The sequence below is a fragment of the Cylas formicarius genome, unplaced genomic scaffold, assembly GCF_029955315.1.
Source record: "Cylas formicarius isolate icCylForm1 unplaced genomic scaffold, icCylForm1.1 PGA_scaffold_1__22_contigs__length_36826433, whole genome shotgun sequence".
Classification (NCBI taxonomy): domain Eukaryota; kingdom Metazoa; phylum Arthropoda; class Insecta; order Coleoptera; family Brentidae; genus Cylas; species Cylas formicarius.
The window spans coordinates 24,313,103-24,327,681 of NW_026844264.1; the positions used below are offsets into that span (position 1 = coordinate 24,313,103).

The 14,579-nt window shown below is 31.5% G+C and overlaps 1 protein-coding gene across 1 annotated transcript in view; it reads left to right on the forward strand.

Moving 5' to 3' along the window:
• The window catches only part of LOC132696944 (uncharacterized), a 16,049-nt gene extending 7,533 nt beyond the window's left edge, over positions 1 to 8,516 (forward strand). Inside the window, exons 2-5 of the mRNA XM_060662102.1 lie at positions 385 to 535; positions 2,996 to 3,136; positions 4,434 to 4,682; positions 8,334 to 8,516. Of these exons, the coding sequence (XP_060518085.1) occupies positions 385 to 535; positions 2,996 to 3,136; positions 4,434 to 4,682; positions 8,334 to 8,444 (652 nt within the window). The 3' untranslated portion in view covers positions 8,445 to 8,516. The remainder of the gene's footprint in view (positions 1 to 384; positions 536 to 2,995; positions 3,137 to 4,433; positions 4,683 to 8,333) is intronic.
• The last annotated feature ends 6,063 nt before the right edge of the window (positions 8,517 to 14,579 follow it).

Below are 14,579 nucleotides of genomic sequence, written 5' to 3' on the forward strand. Positions count from 1 at the left end.
GTAATACAGAATTTTCGACTAAACAAAACTTTCCACAATTTATGTTCAAAATTTATTTGAATTACTGCCTGGGCATATTCAGGAAAACTTCAACAAAAATTGGGTTCACCGAGCATTTTTCCAATAACGATATCTAAAATTATAATGACTGTCAGCAAAGGAAAACTCCATCGTTTCCCGAATAATACGACAATATTGTGTTGAACACGCATCTCGTGTGAACCACTTGGCGCTCACCCACATGCAACCGGAAAATATTTTCGAGTTACTCGGCCGATCTCTTTTCTCGTGGCTTGACTTGAAAAACTTGGCGGGACCTTTAACGACGCACATGTTATTCCACTTTCTCCGGCTTTATTCGTTATCGTTATCTCTATTTTTCAGCTTCAATATTCCTCAAGTGAGATCACGGCTCGAGAAGTTAATGGGTACTAACTATGTCAATCTGACGGACCGTGTATATATGCAGCGGCTTCAGCAGCGTATCCTTGAAGACTACGAGGACTCGATGGACAAACGGATAAAAGTCAGAGAGGTAATATGTTTCAATTGTTTCCCGTAACAACAAAATGCAATCCTAGTCTTGTGCATGGGTTCCCCACTGCAGAGTAGACCTCAGAGGCACACCAATAGTTTCCAAATAAGTTGTGTTTTATAGAATATTCTATACAGTTATATGCAGAGTGACCACTTTTTTCAATGAATTTTATAGGTGCCTTTTAATTTACAATTTTGAAGTGTTCTAAAAGTATAAATATTAAATATTATATTATGTTTATTAATTAGGTATTATATATTAGCTCTAATAGAAAATATATATGACACTAAATATATGCAAATTTACTAAATATAAACAAATTATCAAAAATTTCATAAATACGTAAAATTTAAAATCTAATTATACTCCACAAATAAAGCATTGTACAAAAAATAACACTCGCACACTTCAGTTTTCAAAACACATAAAAAAATTATTGTTAGTTCCCTGATATAAAAAAATTAGCCCCCAAAAATACTCAGCAACGTAGATTTCATATTTGGAATAATTTTGAGAAACACCATTCTAATCATCTTAGGATTAAATGAGCTACTAATGCTATTACAAATAAAATTGCCAAATTTTTAACAATATTGGCAAAAGAATGTTTAAGATGGCTTTCCACCCCACGTGTCCCGATACCTGTTTTTATTTTTTTAATGATTTTTTTTTCAAAAGTTACACCAAGCAAGGGTGACAATAATAAAGTTTTCGGAAGTAAGCAAGTTAATAAGCGCATATTTGTCACTCAAACATTAACATTTTTTTGTAAGTGTTAGTACCAAAAATTTCTAGTTAATTATTGGTTTAAAATATATTCTCTCGCAATAAATGAGATTAAATAAATTTAAAAAACACCAATTTTCTCTCTCCAAAAGAGGTAACCTGTAAAACCTGTAAAATTTTCCTACGGAAATGAATAAAAAGATATGGAAATACCTATAGCTAAAGATTTTCGAATGCATAACGTGTTTTGGTTTTATAAATTCGGATTTCCCAGAAATATCTGATCACCCGACAGACCCAAAAGATAATAACATGAATTTCCATTTAAAAACATCTCAAAGCTATTTTAAACTCGAATAAGGGACTTTCCGAGTAATATAATTTATACGTTACAAAAAAATCAGATTTGAATCCAATCAGACGAAGATTCAAAACAAGAATAAGAAAGCAAAAGAGAATTTAAGGCTTATCTAAGTGGGTTAAAAGCTCCACGTGCCACTTTGTCCTTCAGACATTTTCTTTTCGCATTAAACAATAAATTATATTGCGAGATAAAATTTTTCTGTCAATGTTAATATGCAGTAAACATCGAGAACAAAGCAAGGCGGGTATTTCATGTTCCGAAGATAATTGATCTAAGTAAATAATTGAAATGGACATATTTCTGTCTGAAAGTTTTCCTAATATTATCAGTTTTAATTTTACAATACGTCATCATAATAAAGATTCAAATAGATAGAATTAACACAAACCTCAAATACCTATACTCAACAGGATATCTGACTGGAACTAATTGTACATTCTTTCAAATGTATTTTATGTCGAAAGAAATCTCTTTAAAAGGATTGAAAAAACAAAAACAGGGGTTTTTATAAACAAAGGCCAATTTTACATGGTGATAAATAAACAAGGCACTGCAGTTTCTGGCCAATTTCAACCGATCACATAAAATTAAGTTATTCGTATTTTATCAAAGATATGCATTTTTAAATTATAAATAGTTTATACATACCTGCAAATTTAGATTTTTATATAACCTATCGAAGTAATTTTCCGTGGGAAATCATTTTTATTTTTAGTGGGCTGTGATTTATCTAAACAACTCACCGATTTCTGATCACTATCCAAGAAATCATTGTTGAACCAACTCAATATTTCAACATATTATTATTAGATGCACTTAATCAAAACTTTATGTATTTTGTGTATATACAGAAGCCAAAAACTCAGTACATTGTTCATTTTTGGATTTTCATATTTAAAAAAATATGTTCACTGAAAAATCAATAAAACCTTTAAAAATACTCAAAAACTCTAGGCATCTATTTTTTAAATGAGTTGGTTTAAGTCCTTCTATGTTTGGTATTCCTTAAAATGTTATTTATATGTTTACGAACACAAAAAATTAATTAATCAATTTCCATTTGTTTCGATTAAAATGAAATTGACAAGTTGATCCTGTGCAAGAAAATCGATACACCACAACTTATACAATACAATACAACAAAAAAAGAACACTGACGTTCTGCCAAAACTAATATTTTTTTTTAAAGAGACATCGGAGTGCATTAAAATCCTCAATCCCGAACCAATGAAAGAATTTTATAGTTTAAATTAAATTAAATTAAATTTTATATTTCTTAGGTAGAATTAATAAATGTTTAATTTGTTAACGTCATAATGATTCGAAAAGCTATTTCTTAGCTCATATTATGTTTCGTTATTATTTAGGAAGAAGAAATGGAAAGAGTGAAAAATCTGGTGTTAATTGGGAAAATTCCACTGGATCAAGCACCGCCTGAAATGGCTCGCCACCCCATAATGCTTATTGAAAACTATTGCAACAGACTGATTGCGGAACGGAGAGCCAAGGTTAATAATACACTGTGTGCCATAGAAATTGCAAAACCCAGTATATGATTAGCAATATTTAGACTGTTTTATCGGTTAAGTTCCTGCATGAAATGGGGGACAACATTTTTGTTTTGTTTTTTTCATGTGCACAAAAAAGTAAGTTAGCACAAATTAGTTTAACGAGGTAGGATGGTATGTCTATGTATTGCTATTAACCAATAGACATAAACAACTAACTATGTCTGGAATACCTGGAATCAGGAGTGGGGAAAAAGATCGCAGTCCGTGACAAATCACGTTTACGTTTGGCTCACGATGGTGGTATACTTTTTATGGTTTTGTCTTCCGAATGAGTTTAAGACCCGCCAGGTGTAAGGCGGAAGGAACCATTCTGTTCAGCATGTGTACCATAATTTTCTTTGTTTATATAATTATGTTTATATAATTATGCTTTGTTAGCCGTCGAAGCTTTGGAGTTATTTTCATTATTATAATTACCAACTTACAGTTATTCCATTGTTTTTCGAGACTCAGTGTGCGATGTCCAGCGACGAAGCAGTTGAGATTGTGGTCGATGACATAATAATCGTTGATGATGAACATCCGCCAAATTCAAATGGATCAGAGACTCGGACTCATTTGCCGGTTGCTACCAAAAGTGGAGCCGTAACATTAACGCTCGAGATGACTAAAACACCGTATGCCACAGTATGTGACAATAATCGAGGAATCTCACCGATGAAGCTCGACACAAATCCTCAAGGTTTTAGCATTTGTATGCACGAAATACCGAAGTACGGTTCTGGAACATCATTGTGGAAGAGCCACCAACGTCACTTACTTGGAGCGTTATGAATTGGGGTACTAAAAGAGTTGGAAGCACCTTCAGCACGTGCCAGACGATATACCCCCACAGTTACTAGAAAATTCCTACGACAAGCTTATATAACCGTATATTGGATTTTAGCTTAGCTTAGAGCCAGAGCTTTCGAAAATGTTATAAAATACAAAAAACAAAGTTACTCAAAAATATATCGACTTGATTAAAAGCCACAAAAAATAATAAAAAGCTTGAGTGGGCCGCCTTGTCTCCGTGTGCCATGATGAGTTACACAGTGTCGAAACTTACAAGGAGGCGCAACTCACTATTGAATCTTTAAGAATTCCTTTCAATAAGTTTATTTGAATATATAACCCATTGTTATTAATATTCATTCCAACTACTGGGTTTTGCAATTTCTATGTCAGACAGTATATTACGAAAGACAACATTATATATCCAACCCGCAAAACTTAAACTTTTACTGCTTTCCAGATAAAAATGTATAAAATTAAAATTCCGAAGTATCTCTATTGGGACGATACTCCGGATCCACCGACCGGGTTGTCGATAGAAATGGGCCACGTTTTCGGTCAAGATGGTGATAAATTATGCCAGCCGGTAGAAAAACATATAGAAAGCAGCGAAGAAGAGGATCTTCAGTTAGGTTATATGATGGCGATGGAGGAGTTTGACAAAGCGAAGTACGAGAACAACCTGGTGAAAAAACTTCTCTCCTGTGAGGTAATGTTAATAATAAAATGTCTTCCCATTATTTTTTTTTTGGAGCCATTTTGGTAAGTTTCATGTTTTATCATATCATATTATTTGTGCGGTGTTTCTGTAATGACGTTATATAAAATTTAATGTGTAGAGAGTGGAAGGACAGCATTCGGGAAATATCGGAAAAACGCCTACAGAGGTTTTTTGCCTTTTCTGCTGACGATAAAAAACTGTCCTGAATATTTTTCTTTACGGTATTTATCATTATCTGTATTTCACAAATTCGAAACTTCAAAATTATAGTCTACTCCTTTATTGGGCACCAGATTTACACACGGTTAGTTTATGCAAGAAAATTGTATATTTTTTTTCCACCCAATATAGCCGCAGCAAGATAATTTCGTTCTAAATCCAGTTACATGTATTAAGTGTTATTGACTAAGATTTAATTAAACTCCATATTTTTAAATATATAAGCAAGGATTGTTTTGTTTTATTTGTTTTGTTCGTTATTTGCAAATTTAGACTAACCAGGAAGAGAATAATACCCATAATGTAAAATTCCCTTAAATTTTATATTTAAGTTTTTTCGTAAACCTTTCGAAATAAAAGGATAGGAGACTTTATATGAGACACACACAAAAATGAAAAAACGCATCCATAACATTTCTCAAGTCATATGTGCCATTTTTATTTTATAATTGATCGATTAAGGTAAGTATTACATCTGCAATTGAATTCTGAGAATAGTTGAAGATAGTGGATAATGATATGGTTGGTAATCTATCTGATCTGAAAAACTTGAATTTAAAATTGTTTCAAGAATAAATTTTTGTTTAAAATAATAAGTTATAACTATAACATCAATTGCTAATATTATGCAGATTATTTTTTCGAGGTATCGCACCATCCCAAAGTACCCATTGGGAAAATAAATTCAATAGCGCCATCGCCGAATTATCAAGAATACTTAATTTTTGGGAACATTGTTATAACTATTTGATGTATGGGGCCTTGTGGTATATCAGCATATCACTCATAATAATGGCACATTTGAGGCCAACATCAGAAAATGTTTAGAAGGGACATTCTACCAATAAAACCATATGATGTTCAACAATCAACATGGCCGCTGATAGTTCGCCAATTCCAATGTTTTCAGAATAGTGTAGTATTTTTTGTTGACAATTTTTTTATTCAAAATAAAAAACGAGTAGAATGTATAATGGTCGCTGTTTAGAACGATAATTACGGCCATTATATTATGTTATAGCCATATAATATCTACAGCTATAATACATTTACTACAGCCTTTAACTTTGGAAGTCAACATCAATTCTATTTCAATTTTCTACCCAGCAAATTTGTCAGGAAAAGTTGTAATACAGAGCAATACGCATTTTTGTCGAGGAAATGCTGCTGAAATTTTAATAGTCTTCCATTCCGACAGTTCCATAAATCGACTGGTTTTTGCATCAAACTCCTTTTCATTTCGAACGTCGAGAAATCCGCGATAATGAAAACGATTAACTGTACAAAAAGCGATTTTCGAGAGCATCTGTCAATTGCATATGATTTTTATGGGTCACATAATAACCCGCGATTATGATTGACTTTGCTTTCTGCAAGAGGAAACGGTCTATTCAAAATATGCGCACATTGTTTAAACCGAATAATGCCCAATGAGTTACGATATTAGTGAAAAAATAACTGGCTATAAATGTGAAAAATGAAATTAGATAAAATGAAATTATACGATTATGTTTAAGACAGTACATAAAACCTTTAAATGTAATGATTTGTTCTCTCGGATAGAAAAGTAATGGCGAAATATCCGGCTAAATCATATGATGCTAGGGAAGTAGTATTGTGCACTACAGTATTGTTATAAATTTTCGTGGTTAGTTACTTAATATGCTCTTTCATTTTTAAATATTGTCGAGATTTTCCATTTTAAATGAAACATTGCTCTTGAACGTTGGGTTTTCATCAGGTTATAAAAGATATAGTGTGCTCAAGGCCTGTACAAACTAGATAAGCATTATCTAAACTAATCTAAATCAAAACCCACTGCAAAGGGGTGGACAATTATTGTCGTGATTTCATTTTTTGCATTTTTCATTGGTTAGTTCACTCAGAACCTAACATTTCTTTTGCAATTTAACAATCTAATTGTGTTGTTTGTTCATTATTCATTTTATTACGAAAATCAAGTTGTGATTCAAATATGAAACAAATATTACAAGAAAACTGTTGCAAATATGAAGGAAGCTAAATATTATCAGAAATCGGAAAATGAAAGAAATGAAAATGTTCTACAATGAAAACGAATCCATTTTTTTTTGTAATTACGAACACTTCTAACGAACAGCTCAGTGCCAAACCTTGCATACGGATAGCGTTTAAATGTGGAGTGATTCAAATGTGTACTTCTCCCACGTTATCCCAGGAAAATTTTTTCGACTTAGCCATTAATTTTTCACTAGCGTTTAAGCGAGGGGTTCTTCGAGTAAACTTTTTGTATATAATAATGAAAACTTAAAATTAAGCCGTCTGTATATTAAAAACAAAATATGGTAGGAAGTAGCTATATAATTAGGAAAGTTTTCTAGTTAAAGCTCACAGCGGGTAATTCGCACAGTTCTTTGTTTTCGGTTTGATTTAAATAATGCACCAGGCTGTTGATTTCAAATTATAACATGACGTCTAAATTCAAGCTCTTTAAATTTTTAAACATTATGCCACCAATTTTAGCTTATGCTGTGGAATTTCTTCATTGTGAGAATATGACGATGGTAACACACAAACACACACACATACACTAAAAAGCGTAAAACTATTAACGAAATTAACAAACATTTCCAAATTAATAGTTTGAACCGAAGGCTGAACAGCCATTACAAAATCATCAACATCGTAAGTAGTAGTGATTAATCACTTCTACATCCCCTGTGCAGCGAGCAGATCGTGAGATCGATTAAAGATTCGTAACTAAAGATTCGCCACGGAAATTAAAGTTTCCAAAGTAACTAAAAAAATTTCACCGATTACACATGACATCACTATAAATATAACTAAAACTAGTTCCCTTTCCACCCCAGTTTAATAGTTATTCGACGAACTTTATCAAAATTATTGAATAAGAGCTAATGTTCAAAACAGAAAGTTATACTTATTGAGAATTAGCCTTTCACTCAGAAAGTGAACTTTTTGGTATGGAGAAATTATAAACGTAAAAACATTCTATCCATACGCGCTTCGGTAGAGTAGCCTACCGTTTCGAAATATAAACTTTTCAATATTTATAATATATAATTTAGATGATCACGCATCCACAGAATTTTAATTCACGTTTGATGTTGCGTGGGCGATAGTAATTGGCGTTCATTTAAGAGCATCGCAATTACATCTTGCGTTATTTATATGACTTTTCGGAATTGTATCGCTTCCACAGCATCGATTTGAACTAACGTCCAACCTGTTGTTTGATTTATAGATTCAATTTGAAATTTTAACGACTCGTTAGGCACATTGAAATCGCATTTTTCCACTTTTTAATTTATCGCATCTTTTTGATTGCCATCGTACGCTTCATGTGACACCCCACAACATCAATTTAATTCGTGCAATCGTTGCCTTAGCGGTTATAATATGTAACTTGTAATTTTTCAGACGGTGGAAGAAATGTATGCTCTCGCAGACGACATCATCGGCATTCTCAAAAGTTTAGACGAAAACAACAAAATGCCGGACGACATTTCCGACTCATTTAGTGGATCATAAGCCAAATAATATTAGCAATTTTTCCACAGCATAAAAATGTATTTATCTAATTAAGCAATAAAAACATGTATTTCCGTCATTAATTAATTATTTTAGTTTTAATTAAATCTAATAATTAAATTTAATACGCCGTATGTGGATGCGTCAAAACGTCACGGCGCAAAAATTATTTTGATGCATCCAATTAGCAATGAATTTTTGTGCGTTGCGACCTGTGATTGTTAATTGCAGGCGATTGTATTATTTTGAACTTCCTAGATTGGACTCATATACAAAAAAGATAAAATTAATTTAAATAATGATTTGTAAAACCGTTTAAAAGAGATATCTGTGTATTTCAAGGTTTCCTGTCTGCACATTTTTTTTCTTTTTATTGCTCTTTTCGAATCAGGACTAATCCAAAACTTGATATTCTAAAAAATGGTCTGATAAGGCCTCTTGCATTTTTAATAACATTTACTACAACTAAAATAAATAGAAATTTTGTTGCTACAGTAATTAAAATTATCCAGTAGACATTATTTCCAAAACTGAAATTGACGTTTTATAACTTTTTTTAACAACAAAAAACTAGTACAATATATTGGGTAAAACGATATACAGGCTAATTCATTAGTATTTGAAAATACATATACCCCAGAATTTCCAGCTCAGAATATTAGCATTTAACTCAATCCCCTTAAATTAAAATGTGGCTACAGGGTATTTTATTTTAAAAAATATGTTTTTTATAATTGACAAGAAGTGTGAGTCACTCTACATGCTACTAGATTACGCTGAATAAAGGTTTCTGGATACTATCAGAGCCGTATGGTAGGTGAAAATGGCTGGTTGACCCCTCCAAATTTTAGTACAAGAACAAAAAGCTGCACATTTATTTTGATATACTTACTTACTAATTAATTGTTTCAGAGCTTTGCACCGTAGGATTTCGATGAATAGATGCGCTTAATGTTTAAGAACACTTCTTGAAAAAAACATTTTTTACAATCTAAATAAGGAGTTCAATGTGTAAATATTTATTTAATAGGGATTATAAACGGTGGCATAGTTGGTAATGTTGATGTAGACAACATACCTAACTAGATCGAATCACTGATTTTTTTTTACATATATGATCCAAACTGAAAAAACAAAATACTATATAGTATACTATATATGATATTGCCGAATATGAATCGCTAATATGAATCCGATGGACTCAGACTGAAGAAAATAGCATTGTCTGTGTGTCGTGCTTAAATATTAGCATACTAAGACAGGAAATCTGCGTTTTCATTCAGAGCGTAATCTTCATTTTGCTTTAATTATTCAAACTTTTGAGTATTTGTTTACACACACACAACCTAATTTAAACTTTTTTATCGCTTTTCCCGAAAAAAATTAAATAACTTCTTCAAAACAGGCCAATTCCGGGATTACTTGTTTTGCGGTTTATAAACAATCCTCCCCAGAGATTTCAGTGGGAAGATTACCCTCTATAACTGCACATATTATGTTGATACATAAGTATAGTGCAAAATAATTATGTATTTTTTATAAAATATTAGCTCTAATAATATTCTCAATTAATTAATTTTTGCGATGTAAACTAACATTAACCATAAAACATCTAACATATAGAATATACGAAAGAAACGATAATAAAAAATTCCACCATTTTAGTAGAGCAAATAGATCAGATGTAATTATGGTTTCAAGCGAGTAACATTTAATTTCACCTTGCAGAAAATAACGTATTTACTTTTAGAAGCGAGTTCGGTTATAATCAACATCGACTAGCAGTAAACAACTAGGATACAATGTACATCCTTTGTCAAGTATCTCCTGATTCCAGATATTATAAATATTTTCTTATAATAGATGGAGACAGATTACAGTTTATTAAAAATTTGTTGTGACTGGTACATTGTAACATAGAAATTTTGGTTTAGAGATACTACTCGTAAAATTAATAAAGATAAATACATATGAACTACAGAAATAACTACCTGATAATTTGGTTGTATCTCGTACCATGAGGGAAACAGAATATAATATTCTACAATCATGTAATAGCTATAACACCATTCACTTAGACATTTACATGTTCGTTAAATATGTTATCATAGTCTAAAGAACCACAAAGTGACGCGCTCTTAGTGGATATTACTTGATGCGCTTGGAAAGTAGGGAGGTCAACCACTGCCAGACGGCGCTTATCGCATGTGTGCAGAGGCCACCAAAAAGTGGTCACGTTGCTATTTTACGCATTACAGTATACTCCATTACGGGTGCACACTTAATAGGATAACGTTAGAAGCATTAAATGTAGTGTAAAATGCTGGGCCCTTAACGATGGCCTCAAGTCTAGGCATCGTTTCTAAAAACGCTTTGCTTGGTGCATGTATCTAATTATTTTATATTTTATACTGTAATAATGGATCTGTATAATTCCAGTAACAAATAAAAAAGGTGGAAGAAAATAATAAAAATGTTGAAAAATCTCGAATTTGTTTATGTTTGGACAACTTTTGCAAAAACCGACCAATACTACATTTGTCCTAATTTACATTGGAAGTTAAGTTCCAAAAAGTACGTTGAAATTCAATTGTTATTTACATTACAGCTTTGCAGTTTTCAGGTCCAGCTGATGTTTACTTTCTACACTTTTCCAGAGTGATGACTAATTAAAACAATGGTTAGTGTGAAGTCAGAACTGAAAAAATATGCAGTCTTTTGATTTGGGGATATTGGCCAAAGGTCGAAAAATACTTCTGAAAATACAGGTTTTCTTCTTGCACTCTACCCAAAGTAACGAAAACAAATTGTTGATAATTATTTTGCAGCTTCTGAGTTCAAATTCTAGGTTTCAAGATAACAGTGTTTTTAGTATTGTTTAAGAGCGAATTTTTTGTTTGTAAATCTAATCCATCTAATTTAATCTAATAAAAACACAATTTTTGAAATGGAATTATCATTTCAAGCATTTTATTTAATTTTCCTTGAAAATATATTTCATGAGATTTGTTTGCCAAAACTATAAAGTTTATAATGATATCTCAAACCATCAACAACTTGTCGTTACGAAGAGGTTAAATTAGTTGAAAATTGCTTCAAATACATTAGGCTTCGTTTGATTAAACTTTACGCCCCTAAAAGCTTCTGCGTAATAGATGCCTGGTTAAAGTCTCTAAAGGATGTTCCATTAACAGACGACCACGGTTTCATTGTTTAAGATATTTCAGGTTAATTAACTTTTAATAAAATATAAAAATTGAAAGCAACATTTGTTATAACCAAGAAAAATGGAAAAAGTCATTGTTTTAGGAACACTCAATTTAATTACCCTTAATATGGAGATAATTCAGCAAAAAATAGAAGATAAAAAGTATTGTTTAAAATTGTAAAATTGTGTTATAAATCTGCATTACAAACTGACCCAAGATATGAATCTAGAAGATAAATTGATTGAATTGGTGATCTTTAGACACATTTAAGCGTGGGAGTGTTGCTGAGAGCTCTGTATTGTGTGGAAATATTTTCGTATTTTTTAAACCTTAACTTGACATCCATAGACAGTATCTTTGCTTCTGTCGTCAACGACTGTTCCCACTTATACATATTCTGCAAAGTTGGTGCATCGCAAATGAATTAAACTTAGAGATAAGTATAAAGTTGTAAGCTGTACTAGAAAGAAGAATATTATTCTACACCCTTATAATATAGAATACGATAAATACGATAAATATGATAAAAGTTGTTGGAGTAAATTTCCATAGCAAACTCTTATTTAGTGATCTTATTAATATCATTAATACCAATACCAAATATTTTAGGGATAATGTGCATATGTGCATCCAATGCTTGAGTATGCATCTTTTATTTGGAACCCATGTTAGAAAACCGTTGAAAAAATTCAAAGAAAATTCATACAAATTTTAGTATTTAAATGTGGCGGTGACTATTCGTCGATAGGCGAAATAGTGCATCCTAGCTTTTCTACACTTATTTATATTGTGAACAAGTGCAAAGTACTCTGCCTTGGTATTCCCAGGAATTATGCATATTTAACTTTCGTCCATATTAGCTTGTGGCGGAAAAAGTTTTGTTTTAAATTTTTTTTATTCTCCTTCTTCTGTATCCGCAAATTACCCTGTAAACTTTCTTATCGAGAAATAAAGCGATTATTATTATTATTACTATTATTATTTATGATTACAAAAGTCAAACGGATTACATTGAGTGCAGAGAGTTTTTTCAATGGATAATGGAACAAGTGGCTGCTAAATCATATTCAGCAGTGGGACTCACTTTCATCTTGTACAAAATTGTCTCTGGAGATCACATACTACGCGAGCGCTTGATGGGAAGCGACTAAACAAAATAAGAGTCGAATAAAATAGAAATTTCCCGTCCTCCTGTTCCCGTTCAACAAATATCATGTGACTTAAAAGCGCTAGAATTATTTCATTGAATCGTTTTGAAGTTTAAGCTTTCGCTCTTTCCCCATTAGTTCTCATCTTATATTTATAATTAGGAAGCGGAAAAACTGCAAACGAAAAACTCTAATAAGTGCTCATTTCAATGCATCAAATTTTGCAAATGCAAATAAGAATTTTTAATATATCAAAAATCATGAACAATAACGTTAAATAAAGCCAGAACTATTTCTTTGTAATTAAACCCGTTGTTCAGAAGACCTATAATTTTTTACGTATACCACAGACCTATTTGAATATATAAAAATGAAAAAATAGTAATAAAACTTTTTATATTCACACGTTCACACACTTACATAGCAAATTGAGATTATAAAAATAATTTCACATAATAGCAACTTGCACAACATACAATTCGTAAATTAACAAACTGTTCTCATTTAACAAAAAAATTGTTAACTAAATGTTTTTCAAAATTTCCCAAGAGTAAGTTGTGCCTTCTTCCTGTATACATATGTTTAAAAGTTAAAAAACTTCGCTCAACTACAGAAGTTATCGGACATTATTTTTGTTTTGGAATTAGATGTGTTTCTGATTTATACAAATCCAGTTCTCTTTCGAAACTAGTGAAATCGCCTACAACAATTTCTGAAATATTGTTTAGAATTTTGAAGCCTGTGTTATTGTCAATACTGACATAATTTTTTTAATAACCGCCGCGTTGATAGTAGCTGAAACTTTTTTGCAATCTACCTCAAATTGATTTATTAAAGCCACTAAATCTGTCGAAAAAACAGAGTAGTCTCTAATTTCACTAGTGCTATAGCTACAAAAGAATAATTTGTTTTTATAAATATTACATTTTCTTTTACTGTTGAAAATATAGCAGCGGCTTACCAAGCTAGTATTTGAATTGAGTATTTGAACAATTTTCCTTAAAAAGTTTTTAAATATAATTACTATAGAGTTTGCAGCATTCGATAAAAGGAGTATGCATATTGCTATCCGAACACTGTTGGGCAAGAAAAAAGTTAGGTAATGTTTCTTGAAGAAATCTAGTTACACTTAAATGATTGTTTTTTCTTCTAATTGTTTGAATCTAATTAAATAGCCATAATCATTGGATTCATTCGCTTCCCCTAATACTTCAATCAATGCTCGTGCAATATTTCTCCCTTCCATGAGTTGTTTCATCAACCACAAGATAAAAATAATTTTCCCCCTTTTTTTTTAATGTCATTTACAGTTTGCTTGTAAATGTAGTGTTGATCCCATACTTACAGTTGACTCGTTCGGTATATTAAATTTGCAAATATTTTGTCAAAAATGAGCTTAAATTGGGGTTTCTCAGTTTTTTAAGTGGTATGTCGGCTCCAAAGAATGCCTTACATAAGTCTTCACTGACCGGGCTTGTTCGCTGTTTTTTACTCATTCTTCAAGAAAATGTTCTATTTTGAAATTATATATATAGTTATAGATAATATATAATATAATACTATAAAAATTTATTATAAAACTTCTACAAACCACCTGCTTTGGTTTTTGCTGAGTCGAACTTGCTAACGTTTCGCCAATCATCCTCTTGGCTTCCTCAGAGCTTGACTGAAACTGACCCGTGAAAGTTTCTTTGAAAAACTCATACCAAATGCACATTCGCAATAAATTCTTTATCTGAATGAATCTGTAAATTTTAAAAAAAGCAATAGCTAATTTA